General features: G+C 43.3%; 1 protein-coding gene across 4 annotated transcripts in view; it reads right to left on the bottom strand.

Annotated features, from left to right (window-relative positions):
* Positions 1–14,793, bottom strand: part of mamdc2a (MAM domain containing 2a) — a 144,737-nt gene extending 129,944 nt beyond the window's left edge. For 2 of the 4 annotated variants that reach the window (XM_043716618.2, XM_087995803.1), the window contains exon 1: positions 60–664. In XM_043716618.2, coding sequence (XP_043572553.1) covers positions 60–90 — 31 coding nt within the window. In that variant the 5' untranslated portion in view covers positions 91–664. Of the gene's footprint in view, positions 1–59; positions 665–14,724 lie in introns of those variants that run through there. The other 2 variants (XM_087995816.1, XM_087995811.1) reach the window with 2 other exon arrangements.
* Between the last annotated feature and the right edge of the window lie 1,279 nt (positions 14,794–16,072).

Raw genomic sequence — 16,072 nt, 5'->3', positions numbered from 1 at the left:
AGAACGTAAGCTGTTTATGGACTGTATGCTAATATAGAAATACTTTAGTGAACATTTACCGTGTAGAATTAAAAACATGAGAGGCGTCATGGCGTATGGTTAAGATCCAAAGTTGTCATCCACTGTTGTAATTCAAACTTTCCTTAAACTCAGTGTCATTCAGCAGTTCAGCAGCTTGGAGTTCAGCAAAAAGATAGGCTGGGACGAGAGAGAGAAGCGAGCTGCTTTGTTCCTGTCAGATTGAGGAGCAGAGATATCCCACGGGGCGGAGAGAATGCTAAGGGAAAAAAAAGTAAATGATTTCCAGATTGGCGGGATACACCTACCCAAATAGAAGCAGCTCGGCGGTTGTTAAAATAAAACACTGTTAGCAGAGTGAAGGATAGTTAACACCTAACTGACTTCTGTGGTTACTGCACATTCAAAGATTGACAAAGGCTGCCTTTCTGTCGTTTCCTCGTCAGAAGCCCCTCTCTTTAGGAAGTCCACTGATCATTTGCAAAGAGGCATAGTTTTTTAGCAGCTGACCATTATAGTTGGTTGATACAAGGCGACTGTGCATTCCCTTTCAAGTCGAGAACAGTTTTGTCATTGTCAAGGGAGGGAGAAAGCGCGAGAGCAGGGTAAGGAGGTGGGGGTCAAAGTTTGAGTGTTCTTGGTAATGCTGATTTCCAAAGCAATTTCTCTCTGCTCTCACTGTCATAAGATGACAAAGCCTCGTTTATTAAACACGCAGAAAACGTTTCTCAGTGCTTTCACACTGCTGCCAATTTTTGCTTGTTAAAGGGGATCAGATTCTATCTGTCCAGCCCACTTTCTAGGCGCTGTTGTTTGCTGCCAAATTATTTGGGAGCCAGTGATACATTTCACATCGAGATGGGTCCTTGTGTTAGGAGTTGGAACTGAGGACACTACACTGTGATTAAAAAAAACAATGCATGTTTGATTCTTGACATAGCTCCACAAGTTACTAGGAGAGAAGGCGCAACACAGTACTTAAGGAATAAGTTTGCATTTTCCTTGACTAATATCACAGTGAAGGGAAAAGCAATTGAGAAATTACATTGGATAATAGATGTAGTGTGGAAGGAAAATATCAAGGCAGGCAGGGGTACGGTCACTGCCTCTGCACTCAAAACTCGAGTTCAAGTTCCACTGTAATTGAGATGTGCCCTAACATCATCAGACTTTCATTGTGAAAAATCGAAACAAGTTACTCAATTGATAAGGATGCATCTTAGATCGCTGAGATATAAAGTAAAGGTGGAAATTGCAGAGCCTCCTACCACAATCTTCCCCTTCAGGTTGGATATGGACCAAAGCAGTGGAGGATTGTCATAAATTAGATTACTTACAGTGTGGAAACAGGCCCTTCGGCCCAACAAGTCCACACCGCCCTGCCGAAGCGCAACTCACCCATACATTTACCCCTTACCTAACACTACGGGCAATTTAGCATGGCCAGTTCACCTGACCTGCACATCTTTTGGGCTGTGGGAGGAAACCGGAGCACCCGGAGGAAACCCACGCAGACACAGGGAGAATGTGCAAACTCCACACAGTCGCCTGAGGCGGGAATTGAACCCGGGTCTCTGGCGCTGTGAGGCAGCAGTGCTAACCACTGTGCCACCGTGCCGCCCACAAAGGTCATGTTACAACCTTTTGCAAAAAGAGGGAGCAGGTGAAACACAGCAATCTCAGGTCGGTTTAAATAATCCCAGCATTAAATAATGGGCCTAATTTTAACAGTTCAGGCTAGTATGTTTTAAATGTGTCGAGATTAACCTAATCAAATCTAGATAGCATTAATGGTCCCTTGGGAAAAGATGAGTTAACAAATGAAAGCCAGTGAGGATTTGACAAAAATGCAATACTAACTTGATTGGAGTTTTTTTTGTTAAGATAACAGAGAGAGAGAGAGACAGTTGATCTAGGTGGTTCAGTTGATGTTATGGATATTGGTTTTCAGAAGACACTTCATTAAATGCCACATTAAAATAATGGCTTTGATAGAATAAAAAAGGAAAAATTTATGCAGTGGTAGGGAAAGTGAAGGGAATTGGGATGAGCTGAATGCTTCTTTGAAAGAGCCAGAACATGCAGAATGGGCCAATTGTCTCATTCTATGCAATCAGGTTCTATAGAATGGGTGGATTTATGAACTTGCAATGCTAAGCTGCATCCAACACTTTTAGTTGAAAATATTAGACTGAAGTGAGTAGAATACACAGCTGTTGTGACCTTGACTGAACCAAAGTGGGCTGTGGGAATACTTAGTGAGCGCCAGGAACAAAAATGAAGGGAAATAGTCTGCAAAATAGACCATGTAAAGCTCAATCCAGTTGTTGCAAATAGTTTCAAACAGACGAAAAAAGAATTGAAAGAAGGATGGAAACAAAAAGAAAGACTTGCATTTCTACAGGACCTTCTATGATTTCAGGACATCCCCAAATCACTGACAGTCAAGAACATTTCAAGTGTAGCCATTATTGCAATCCAGGAAATGTCAGCAGCTAATTTTGACTGGAAATGCTATAACTCTATTACGTCAGATGGATCGGTTTTTGTTCAATGTGTACAGGAGGGTTTCCTGACACAGTATGTTGAAGGGCCGACAAGAGGAGAGGCCACACTGGGCTGGTGCTTGGTAATGAACCAGGCCAGGTGTTTGATTCAGTTGTAGGTGAGCACTTTGGAGAGAGTGACCATAATTCATTTACGTTTGGTTTAGCGATGGAAAGGGATAGGTACATGCCATAGGTCAAGATGGGGCAAGGGCAATTATAATGCGATTAGGCAAGAATTAGGATGCATAGAATGGGGTAGCAAAATGCAAGGGATGCAGACAATGGAAATGTGGAGCTGTTTAAGAAACAGATATTGCATGTCCTTGATTGGTATGTCCCTGTCAGGCAGGGAGGAAGCCCTAAGGTAAGGGAACCGTGGTTTGCTACAGAAAGTGCATCTCTTGTTAAGCAGAAGGAAGCTTATATGTTGAAGAAGGACTTATGCCCGAAACGTCGATTCTCCTGTTCCTTGGATGCTGCCTGACCTGCTGCGCTTTTCCAGCAACACATTTTCAGCTTATGTGTTGATGAGGCAAGATGGTTCAGATGAGGCGATGGAGAGTTACAGATCAGCTCGGAAGGATTTAAAGAGAGAGTTAAGAAGAGCAAAAAGAGGATACGAGCAGTCTTTAGCAAATAGAATAAAGTAGAATCCTAAAGCTTTCTATAGGTATGTGAGGAATAACAGGATGACTAGAGAAGGAACATGAATAGGTAAAAACAATGACTGCAGATGCTGGAAACCAGATTCTGGATTAGTGATGCTGGAAGAGCACAGCAGTTCAGGCAGCATCCGAGGAGCAGTAAAATCGACATTTCGGGCAAAAGCCCTTCATCAGGAATAAAGGCAGAGAGCCTGAAGCGTGGAGAGATAAGCTAGAGGAGGGTGGGGGTGGGGAGAAAGTAGCATAGAGTACAATAGGTGAGTGGAGGAGGAGATGAAGGTGATAGGTCAGGGAGGAGAATGGAGTGGATAGGGGAAAAGAAGATAGGCAGGTAGGACAGGTCATGAGGACAGTGCTGAGCTGGAAGTTTAGAACTAGGGTGAGGTAGGGGAAGGGGAAATGAGGAAACTGTTGAAGTCCACATTCACCAACACATTCCACCCTGACCTTAAATTTACCTGGACCATCTCTGACACCTCCCTCCCCTTTCTGGACCTCTCCATCTCCATCTCCATTAATGATGACCGACTTGACACTGACATTTTTTACAAACCCACTGACTCCCACAGCTACCTGGATTACACCTCTTCCCACCCTACCTCTTGCAAAAATGCCATCCCGTATTCCCAATTCCTCCGCCTCCGCCGTATCTGCTCCCAGGAGGACCAGTTCCACCACAGAACACACCAGATGGCCTCCCTCTTTAGAGACCGCAATTTCCCTTCCCATGTGGTTAAAGATGCCCTCCATCGCATCTTGTCTACATCCCACACCTCCGCCCTCAGACCCCACCCCTCCAACCGTAACAAGGACAGAATGCCCCTGGGTGCTCACGTTCCACCCTACCAACCTTCGCATAAACCAAATCATCCGCCGACATTTCCGCCACCTCCAAAAAGACCCCACCACCAGGGATATATTCCCCTCCCCACCCCTTTCCACCTTCCGCAAAGACCGTTCCCTCCGTGACTACCTGGTCAGGTCCACGCCCCCCTACAACCCACCCTCTCATCCTGGCACCTTTCCCTGCCACCGCAGAAACTGCAAAACCAGCGCCCACACCTCCTCCCTCACCTCCATCCAAGCCCCTAAAGGAGCCTTCCACATCCATCAAAGTTTTATCTGTACATCCACTAATATCATTTATTATATCCGTTGCTCCCAATGCGGTCTCCTCTACATTGGGGAGACTGGACGCCTCCTAGAAGAGCACTTTAGGGAACATCTCTGGGACACCCGCACCAATCAACCACACCGCCCCGTGGCCCAACATTTCAACTCCCCCTCCCACTCTGCTGAGGACATGGAGGTCCTGGGCCTCCTTCACCGCCGCTCCCTCACCACCAGACGCCTGGAGGAAGAACGCCTCATCTTCCGCCTCGGAACACTTCAACCCCAGGGCATCAATGTGGACTTCAACAGTTTCCTCATTTCCCCTTCCCCCACCTCACCCTAGTTCCAAACTTCCAGCTCAGCACTGTCCCCATGACCTGTCCTACCTGCCTACCTTCTTTTCCACCTTTCCACTCCACCCTCCTCCCTGACCTATCACCTTCATCCCCTCCTCCACTCACCTATTGTACTCTATGCTACTTTCTCCCCACCCCCACCCTCCTCTAGCTTATCTCTCCACGCTTCAGGCTCACTGCCTTTATTCCTGATGAAGGGCTTTTGCCCGAAATGTCGATTTTACTGCTCCGAGGAATAGGGCCAGTCAAAGAGAGAAGTGGGAAGTTGAGTGTGGACCCTGTGGAGATCGGAGAGGTGCTAAATGAACATTTCTCATCGCTTTTCACTCAGGAAAAGGAGAATATTGTAAAGGAGAAGAATGAGGTACGAGGTATTAGACTAAAAAGGATTGAGGCTAGTTACGAACAGGTGTTATCGATTCTAGAAGAAGTGAAAGTAGACAAGTCCCCTGGGCCGGATGGGATCTATCCGAGGATTCTCTGGGAAGCTAAGGAGGAGATAGCAGAGCTTTTGGCTTTGATATTTGAGTCGTCATTGTCTACAGGTTTAGTACCAGAGGACTGGAGGATTGCAAATGTTGTGCCCTTGTTCAAGAAGGGCAGTAGAGATGACCCAGGTAATTGTAGACCAGTGAGCCTTACTTCTGTTGTAAGAAAGGTTTTGGAAAGGATTATAAGAGATAAAATTTATAATCATCTAGCAAGCAACAATTTGATTTCAGATAGTCAACATGGTTTCGTCAAGGGCAGGTGGTGTCTCACAAACCTCATTGAGTTTTTTGAGAAGGTGACCAAGCATGTCAATGAAGGTAGGATATTTGACGTGGTATACATGGACTTCAGTAAAGCCTTTGATAAGGTTCCAAATGGTAGGCTGTTGGAGAAAGTGCAGAGGTATGGAATCGAGTGTGATTTAGCAGTTTGGATTAGAAACTGGCTTTCTGAAAGAAAGCAGCGAGTAATGGTTGATGGAACATATTCAGCCTGGAGTCCGGTTACTAGTGGTGTGGCACAAGGATCTGTTTTGGGACCACTACTGTTTGTCATTTTTATAAATGACATAGACGCAGGCATAGGTGGATGGATTAGTAAATTTGCAGATGACACTAAAGTCGGTGGAGTAGGAGACAGTTTAGAAGAATGTTACAGGTTACAGGGGGACTTGGATAAACTGCAGGATTGCGCTGAGAGGTGGCAAATGGAGTTTAATGCAGCTAAATGTGAGGTGATACACTTTGGGAAGAATAACAGGAAAGCAGAGTACTAGGTCAATGGAACGATTCTTGGTAGTGTGGATGTGCAGAGGGATTTTGGAGTCCATGTACATAAATCCCTGAAAGTTGCCACCCAGGTTGATAGTGCTGTTAAGAAGGCATACAGTGTGTTAGGTTCCATTTGTAGAGGGATTGAGTTCCGGAGCCACAATATTATGCTGCAACTATACAAAACGTTAGTGTAGCCACACTTGGAATATTGTGTACAGTTCTGGTCGGCATATTTCAGGAAGGATGTGGAAGCATTGGAAAAGGTGCAGAGGAGATTTACGAGGATGTTGCCTGGTCTGGAGGGAAGGTCTTATGAGGAAAGGCTGAGAGACTTGGGTCTGTTCTCATTGCAAAGAAGAAGGCTAAGAGGGGATTTGATAGAGACACACAAGATGATCAGAGGATTAGTTCGGGTAGACAGTGAAAGTCTTTTTCCTAGGATGATGATGTCAGATTGTACAAGGGCGCATAACTACAAATTGAGGGGTGATAGTTTTAAGACAAATGTCAGAGGCAGGTTCTTTACTCAGAGAGTGGTAAGGGCGTGGAATGCCCTGCCTGCTAATGTAGTTAACTCAGCCCCATTAGGGAGATTTAAACAATCCTTGGATGAGCACATGGATGATGATGGGATGGTGTAGGAGGATGGGTTGAGAATAGTTCACAGGTCGGCGCAACATCGAAGGCCAAAGGGCATGTTCTGCGTTGTATTGTTCTATGTTTACATAGCACAAACATACAGATAAAGAGCAGGATAGGCCATTCAGCCTCTCAAGCCTGCTCCATGACTTGATGTGATAATGGTTAATCTGACTGTGGCCTGTTTAACCTCTTGTCAATCAGGAATCTGTCTAACTTAGATTAGATTAGATTCCCTACAGTGTGGAAACAGGCCCTACGGATCAACATGTCCACACCGACCCTCCGAAGAGCAATCCACCCAGACCTATTCCCCGATATTTACCCCGACTAATGCACCTAACACTACGGGCAACTTAGCATGGTCAATTCACCTGACCTGCACATCTTTTGTGACTGTGAGTGGAAACCGGAGCACCCGGAGGAAACCCACACAGACACGGGGAGAATGTGCAAACTACACCCAGACAGGCAGGAATCGAACCCAGGACCCTGGTGCTGTGAGGCAGCAGTGCTAACCACTGAGCCACCGTCTTTAAAATATTCACTGACACAGTCTCCACTGCATACTGGGGAAGAGTATTTTATAGACATTTATCCCTGTCTTAAATGAATGATTCCCTTTCTCTTAAACTTAGTTCTATTCTCTCCCACAAGGGAAAGCATTTTATCAATGTCCACACTATAAATCATCTCTCATTCTTCTAAATTTCAATGGATAAAGGGCCCACCTACCCACTTTTTCTCATAAGATGACCCTATCACCACAGGAATCAATTAAGTGAATCTTTCTTGGACTACTTCCAATATTACTATAACCTTTCTCAAAGACTTCAGGCATTTTCCCTCAGATTCCCATTTACTGGCTTTGCGGGGTCCCTCCTCTCCGGCCTTTCACTTTCACCCACACCTTCATTTACCCATCACATTCCCAGCTACCTTCCCCCCAGCCCCACCCCCCTCACATTTATCTCCCAGAGGCTCCCAGCCCATAAGCCTCATTCCTGATGAAGGGCTTATTTCTGAAACATGATTCTCCTGCTCCTCTGATGCTGCCTGACCGGCTGTGCTTTTCCAGCACCACACTCTTCGACTCTGATCTCCAGCATCTGCAGTCCTAGCTTTCCACTTAATGCTACACTTGGTCAAATGCTTCCTTGATGTCAAGGGCAGTCATCTGCACTTTCCCCTGTTAAGTTCAGCTCCTTTATCAATGTTTGAAAGCGCTGTAAAGAGGTCAGGAGGTAAGTGGGCCTGGAGAACCCAACCTGAGTGACACTGAGCTGCTTATTATTGTGTGAATTCTGCTTGATAGTGCCCTCATTGATACCTGTTATCACTTTGCTGATAATCAAGAGTAGACTTGGAGGCAATGCCCTAGTGGTATTATCGCTGGACTGTTAATCCAGAGACCCAGGTAATTTTCTGGGGATCTGGGTTTGAATCCCACCATAGCAGACGGTGAAATTAGAATTCAATAAATATCTGAAATTAAGAGTTTTAGTGACCATGAAACCATTACTGATTGTCGGGAAAACCCTATCTGGTTCACTAATGTCCTTTAGGGAAGGAAACTCCCATCCTTACCTGGTCTGGTCTTCATGTGACTCCAGATCCACAGCAGTGTGGTTGACTCTGAACTGCCCTATAAATAAATGCTGGCCTTGCCAGTGATGCCCTCATCCTGTGAATGAATAAAAGAAAGACTGAAAGGGCAGTGATTGGCCAGGTTGTATGTGTCTTCCTTTTTGTGGGCAAGTCACAACTGGTCAACTTTCCACATTGTCAGGTAGATGCCAGTGTTGTAGCTGTACTGGAAAATCTTGGCTAGGAGTGTGGCTAGTTAATGGAGCACATATCTTCAGTAGTATTATCGTGAAATGGCAGAGACTGGAGCTTTAGATGAATTTGCTGAAGGCTGGCTTCAGTGATGCTGGGGACCTTGGAAAAGGATGGATCATCCACATAGCACTTCTGACTGAAGATTTTTGCAAATGCCTCAGCCTTGTCTTTAGTCGACTAGAAGAAGACACTATCCTGAAGAGGTGTATTCAGTTAAATGTATCTATCTCCATGTAAATAAAGACTGTTACTGAAATAAAGAGAGTGAAAAATCCATATTCTAGATGAGGAAGAACTGAGGATGCTCAGAACTAGGAAAAGCCAAGTATAAACAAAAGAGTCTCAAACAATGCAACTGTAGATGCCCAACACTATGTGGAACAAGAAAGAATACAGGGTGCTCCTAAAGCATTCTGACAGCAGTGTTCTCTTAAAGCAATTGTGTTCCAGCTTCCCTCACTCAGTCATCCTCTACACTCAGTCCAACTTAGACCGTCACCATCCAACCTTACTCAGGGCATGACATAGGCAAGGACCCTTCAGAGAGGTCATGGCAGTGGATACTCCAAGAAATTCAGGAAGACAACCATGTCACCTCAAAGTGTTGTCATGAATCTGTTGAATATATTGCTGTCTCACATCAACCTTAACTAGAAGGGGGAAACCTAATGCTGGTGAATCTGCACATGATGCAAATGCATCAACCCACCTTTCAAATTCCAACAATTTAATTACAAATATTCATCCCACAGACAGGAACCTGATTTTTGGCATCTTGCTCAATTACGTTCCCATGCCCATCTTGCTTTCTCCCATTCTGGGAGGACACAAGACTCTTCATGTGATCTCACCAACACTATACAACTTGTAACAAAACATTTCTATTTTTATAATCTATTCCTCTTGCAAATGGAAACAGTTTGGCATGGTACAGTGGCTCAGTGAGTAGCACTGCCACCTCACAGGCACCCAGGTTTGATTCCACTCTCTGTGTGGGGTTTCCACATTCTCCCTGTGTCTGCGTGGGTTTCCGCTGAGTGCTCTGGTTTCCTCCCACAGTCCAAAGATGTGTAGGTTAAGTGGATTGGCCTTGCTAAATTGCCTATAGTGTTCAGGAATGTGCAGGTTAGATGGGTTAGCAATGGAGAGGGTGTGGGGGGGGTTCTGCTCTTCACTGGGTCAGTGTGGACTCAATCGGCCAAGTGGCCTGCTTCCACCCTGTAGGGACTCTATATAACATTGCATTTGTCTTCTTTATCATTTGTTGTACCTGAAATTTTTAGATTACATTCCTTACAGTGTGGAAACAGGCCCTTCGGCCCAACCAGTCCACACCGATCCTCCGAAGAGTAACCCACCCAGAACCATTTCCCTCCTAACACTAACACTAGTGGGCAATTTAGCACGACCAATTCACCTGACCTGCACATCTTTTGATTGTGGGAGAAAACCAGAGCACCCAGAGGAAACCCACGCAGACATGGGGAGAATGTACAAACTCCACACAGACAGTCGCCCGAGGCTGGAATCGAACCTTGGGCCCTGGTGCTGTGAGGCAGCAGTGCTAACCACTGAGCCACCGTGCTGCCCTCTGACATTTTATGTGATTTGTGCACCAGAACACCCAGATTGTGCTATACCTCACTCCTGCAATCTCTCTCCAGTTAAATCATCTATTGCTTTTCTATTCTGCCTGCCAATTTGGACAAGTTCATAGTTTCCCACATGTACCCCACCTGTCAATTTTGTAAGCTCTCACTGAACCTTTTCATAGCCCTCTTCAGATTCTTCCATACTCCTCTCAATTTAGTCTTTTTGTGTGAGTGACAAATTTAGCAACCATACATTTCTTCCTTCAAGTCGTTAATTTAAATAATTCTAATGAAACAGCATTGATCTGATGTTTTATCTCTGTTTCTCTTTTCACCAATATTGTTGAGCATTTTCCAGTTTTCCCTGTTCAATTGTTCGCATCAGTTATAGTTTGCTATCACTTTTGCTAATCAACCTTTTCTGAGATGTTGATCTACTGGATCAGGTGGTACTTGAACCCAGGTTTCCCAGTCAGGGACGAGGGACACTATCACTGTACCACTATTTTGCTGTTATTTAGTGTTACTTTAATTGTGACAACCTGTTTAACATCACTCAACGACATTGCAGTTTGCTTTGCTTTGTGAATATCAACATGTTGTTCTGTGGTAGTAGAAATTAGACCAAAAAAACCACACATTTTTAAATAAAGCATTATCAGGAATTAATGTTGCGCTTTCTGTGAATTTCACACCAGAGAAATTTGGGAAGTGTGTTTTGGTTAGACAGTAATGCCATGGGAGAACTGGCATTGAGCGTTGGGTTCATTGTTTAGATTTTTGGTGTCATCTGTGACTCAACTTGTGGCACTTTCTCATCTCTGAAGCAGATGGTTTCAGGCTAGAATTTGACTCTAGAAACTCCAGCACAAAAATTCAGCTCACAGTCCCAGTGCCGCACAATAGACAGTAGACAATAAGTGCAGGAGTAGGCCATTCGGCCCTTCGAGTCAGCATCACCATTCATTATGATCATCCACAGACAGTATTCTTTTCCTGCCTTATCCCCATAACCCTTGATTCCACTATCGTTAAGAGCTCTAGCCATCTCTTTCTTGAAATTATCCAGAGACATGGCCTCCAGTGCCTTCTGAGGCAGAGCATTTCATACAGTACGAAGGAAGTGCTTCTTAGAGCTTCTGTCTATTTGATGCAAGACTAAAGGGAGGCTCCATATCTGCCATTTGAGGATGCAGATGATTCCATAATGCTAATTTGAACAGCAAGGGATTTATCCTCAGTCCCCAGGGTACATCCCTCAGCAAACATCACAAAAACAGACCATTTGGTCATTATTGCTGTTTGTGGAAGCTTGCTGCAAACCAATTGGCTGCTGCATTTTCTAAATTCCAACACACACTACTCTTCAAAAATAACTTAATTGGCTGTGAAACACTGTAGGAGGTCCTGAGGTCATGAAAACTGCTATATGAATTTGTATCTCCCATTTTATGTCAGGTGAGGTTACCAATTTATTTTCAATGAGTAATCGATCTGTGGCCCATGACAGAAATAAATTACTTGTAACTGGTAGGTGTTGTTTATGAGAGCCAAGATTATTCACTTAGCAGATTTCAACGGGATTTATTACTTGAAACAGTCCTAAGATATATAGGAAAGAAACGAGAAGCATTAAAGTGCTGCATTGGACATAGTCTCCCTTCATAACTGTTGGACACATCAAACATCAATGAAGCGGGAGATCTTATATTCTAAGCTATAAGCTCATAGTACAACAACATATTGTATTTATACAGCATCCTTAACGTGGAACAAACAGGATGGCATAGTGGCTCAGTGGTTATCACTACTGTCTCACAGCATCAGGGACCTGGATTTGATTCCAGCCTTGAGTGACTCTCTGTGTGGAGTTTGCATGTTCTCCCTGTATCTGTGTGGGTTTCTATTGAGTGCTTTGGTTTCCTCCTACAGTTCAAAGATGTGCAGGTTAGGTGGATTAGCTGTGCTAAATTAGCCATAGTTTCGAAGGATCTGCGAGCTCAGTGGATTAGCCATGGTAAATATGGGGTAGGGATCTGGGTAGGATGCTCTTTGGAAGGTCAGTGTAGACTTGATGGGCCAAATGGCCTCTTTCTGTCTTTGTAGGCATTCATTGATTCTAAACATCCCAAGGCACTTTGTAGGAGAGATTATCAAACAAATCTTTGAAGCGCTATCTCAAGGCGAGTATGAAGTAGCCAGGCTTAGGATGTGGGGAGGATTTCCAGCTTATGATGCAAGCCACCACCGGTGAGGTAACAGAAATCCCAGATGCTAGTATTTCTTCCCATTAGTGCCCTGTCTCTTTAAGAATGCAAGAACTTGAGCAACAGCTCAGAAAACAGCCATGACAGTGGTTTTTAGGTGGAGGATCGTGCCAATTGCTTCCAGCCTGATTTTGAAGGAAGTAGAGGACATCTAGTTGTAGTTGTGGATAAATGTCACTTGACATCCAGGTGTAATCACAAGGACATTCACAGAGGAAGTACAGGGGTAGTACACATAAAGCACAGAGCAAAGACTCATCTCTATTGTTCAGGCACTGCATAGAAAAAAATTGTAGAGAAACATTTATCTTTGGTACTTTGGTAGAATGATAGTTCTCAACAATTAGTTGAGATGATAATTTGAGACCACCATCTATCTGCTGTCTGGGCATTAAGTATCCAATAACCACTGTTTTGAGAAAGGTCAGGGGAGTTCTCTCCAGTGTTCTGACTAATATTTATCTCTCAATTAACATCACTGTGAAAGAGGGCATCTGGTCAGTACTGTTTATGGTACCTGGATGTGTGCAGTAATGAAAATCATGGGATACAAACATTGGGTAGAGAAGTGTAATTCTGATAGATCAGTCAGGACTGTATTCAGTAGCAAAGCAAGCTTGAGGGGTCAGGTGACCTCTCCTTGCTTCTAGACCATAAGAGCTAGGAGTAGAGTATAGACTGTTCAGCCCCTTGAAACGACACTGATGTTCAGTAGGATCATTGCTGATCTGATAATCCTCGTCACCACTTCTGTGAGTTTTCCCCATAACCCTTGACTCTCTACATTGTTAAAGTGGCTATTGCATTTTTATACATAACAAGAGTATGTTCATTTTGTACTTCAACAAGCACCTCATTGGCTCTGAAACACCTTGGGATATCTTGGGTTGTGAAAAAAACACAATGTAATAAAATAAGAATTGGAACACGAGTAGACCCCTTAAGCCTGCTCTGCCCTTCGATAAGGTCATGACTGATCTGACTGTGGACTTAACTCCACCTTCCTGACTCCCTTATCTAACTCAGTCTTAAATATACTCAATCATCCAATCTTCACTGCTATCTGGGGAAAAGACTTCCAAACATTAACAGTAGTGAGAGGGAAGAGATTTATTCTCATCTCCATCTTAAACGTGAGACCCCTAGTTTTTGAAACTGTGTGTTCCCTCGTTCGAGATTCTGTCATCAGGTGAAACATCCCTTAAACACCCACATTGACACGTCCGCCCAGAAAATGCGCACCTTTCTATTCTTTCAGCAAGATTGGCAAGCAACATGATTATGGCCAAATGTTCTTCGCGTCTGTCGTAAGGCACCTTCTCTGCTGTCAATGTGCATCACAGATACTGGATGAGATTCTCAGAGAAGCACAGAGGACTGGAGAAAATTCATGCCTCTTGGGTTCGGTGTTTTTAGGGGCCTACTGTAGGGTAGCTGGTAGCACTCTCTCATCTAAGTCCAACTGAAAACACTTACATGCCAAAATTTAGGCAGCCTCTTGCACTGTGCTACTTTGAAGATAAACAAGAAAGGCCTCTTAGATGTCCTGGACAACATTTATTCCTTGATTAATACTGTTAAAAAAAAGAGCATTTGGTCATTGCTGTTTGTTAGAGTTTCCTGTGCACTACCTGGTTACTTCCTTTCCTATATTACAACAGTAACTGCATATGAGAAGTACTTCCTTACATATAAGCTCTTTGAAATTCCTGCAGTTATGAAAAGTGCTATATAAAAGCAAGTCTTTTCTTGTTAAATGAGGATGTGCATTTATGGCCTACTATTTGAATTTACTGAACTTTTTTTTTTCAATTAATCAAGGTTGCATGTATAACTTAAAAATAGACCTTCATTGAAGCCAAAAATGTCATAAAATGGGAACCGTATGTGAATTAATGTCACTCATTCCCCTAAAATAACACCATCACCTCATAAGGAAGTTTCCTTGCAATATGCTCTGAATGAGATCACCTATTTTAGTGGATAACTGTGCTGAATCTGTAAAATGGCTGTTTCATATTGCTTTCATTATAAACTATTAGATTGTTTAAGAAAAATGTCTTGCTGCATCAGCATAAGGAGAATTAAAAAGATTTCAGCTGCATGTTATGTATGACCCACTAGCACTTGGAGCACTGCATGTTCTTGGCAGGTCAGCACACACACTCCTCATGTAAAATAAATTCTTCAAATCAAAACAACTAACAATTTCTTCAATTTGGATGACTCGTCAAACCTACAATTGTCCCAGTCTTCCCTTCTACCCTGGTTCCAGGTGCTGAGTGGGTCTAAACCAAATACATTTTATATCTAGCTAGAGCCTTTAATATAGTTAAATATCCCAAGGCACATCACAAGGGTGTTTTTAAATGAATTTATACTAAACAACATAAGGAGATGCTAAGACCAAGTACTTACTCAGAGATAGGCTTTGGGAGCATCTGGAAGGAGGAGGGGTAGAGAAGATGAGTGGTATTGTGAGGTTACTCTGACTGCCGTCAATGGAGTGATAGAAATCAGGAATAGTTTTGGAAGAGTGCAGCAATTTTGGTTGGTAGTTAGGATAGAGTTGAAAAGCTGCGGAGATCTCCACCAGGTGGCAAAGTAGAGAGCTGCAGAAAGAGGTATAAACCTTGACATAGATGGAGGATGTCACAGTGCAGTTGCAGACAAGCTACAGTGGATTGTGAGGATGGCACAGGCCAATGAGAATGAGGTACTGTGAAAGCAGATTTCCTGGCAGCAGTAGGTAGGAGCAGCAGTAACAGCAGGAAAGATAGAAGAGATTATAGAGATAGTGAAGGGATGAGGCAGTGGACGGATTTGAAGATAAGGATCAGAATTTTAACATCAAGGTCTTATTGGACTGAAGACAACATAGATCAATGAGCGCAGAAACTTGGTTTTCGGATCCAACTAGCAGAGTTCCGTTTTTGGGTAAGCCTGAGCTTCTAGAAGCTGGAAGATGGAAGTCTAGCTAGAAGATTAAGGTAAATACTGATGATGCTGTTGGGCTACCCTTATCTTATCAATGAAGGAGAAATTCTATTAGCATCCAACATAAGATCTAGGAAGAAAGGATTCAGGCATTTCTATCTCAGTACCTAACAGGTACTGAACCCCATGTACTGCTCGTGTTTTCAGCAACCAATGACTTTTCAACATCTTTTTTTTTTGCGCTCCTTTTACCTTCTTGTTTGGTTTTAACAAGACGTGGTATTCCAAAATTATCTTCATTGATAATACTTACAACCAGCATCACCAAGAAGAGATTTTCTGATCATTTTCTCATTGCGTTTTGTGGGATTTTGCTGGGCACAAATTGCCTGCTGTGTTTGCTACATCGTAATGGTGACTACATCGGTGAAGTTTAAGGAATCCATATTCACAAATGAAAAGCTGTGTTAGTAGTTTGTTTAAGGGTCTTATGAACAGACATTAGCTGAAGAGAATAGCACCAAGTGAGTGCAGAGGTTTGTCAGAAAGAAACCAAGTACAGCCATGACAACTGAGGAGAACAAAAATAGGGTGACTCCTTCACTAAGCTTTGAGAATCTACAAGGTCATTGTTGAAGGTAAAACATTTGAATTTTTATTTTTGCTTTTGTAACAAAACAATTTCAACCAACTTTTGTATTATACAAATAGTTTGTGATTTTAATCTTTTGTGTTAAATGAACTTTGATTTTTTTTGCTAAAAGTACACTGGAAACCTCATATCAATATGTTCAAAGGCTGACCATCAAGATAACTAAGTAACAAAGTT

Source organism: Chiloscyllium plagiosum, unplaced genomic scaffold (genome assembly GCF_037043375.1).
Source record: "Chiloscyllium plagiosum isolate Xiang-an unplaced genomic scaffold, Cpla_swu_hap1 HiC_scaffold_2, whole genome shotgun sequence".
NCBI lineage: Eukaryota > Metazoa > Chordata > Chondrichthyes > Orectolobiformes > Hemiscylliidae > Chiloscyllium > Chiloscyllium plagiosum.
This window is presented reverse-complemented; position numbering and strand designations above follow the sequence as displayed.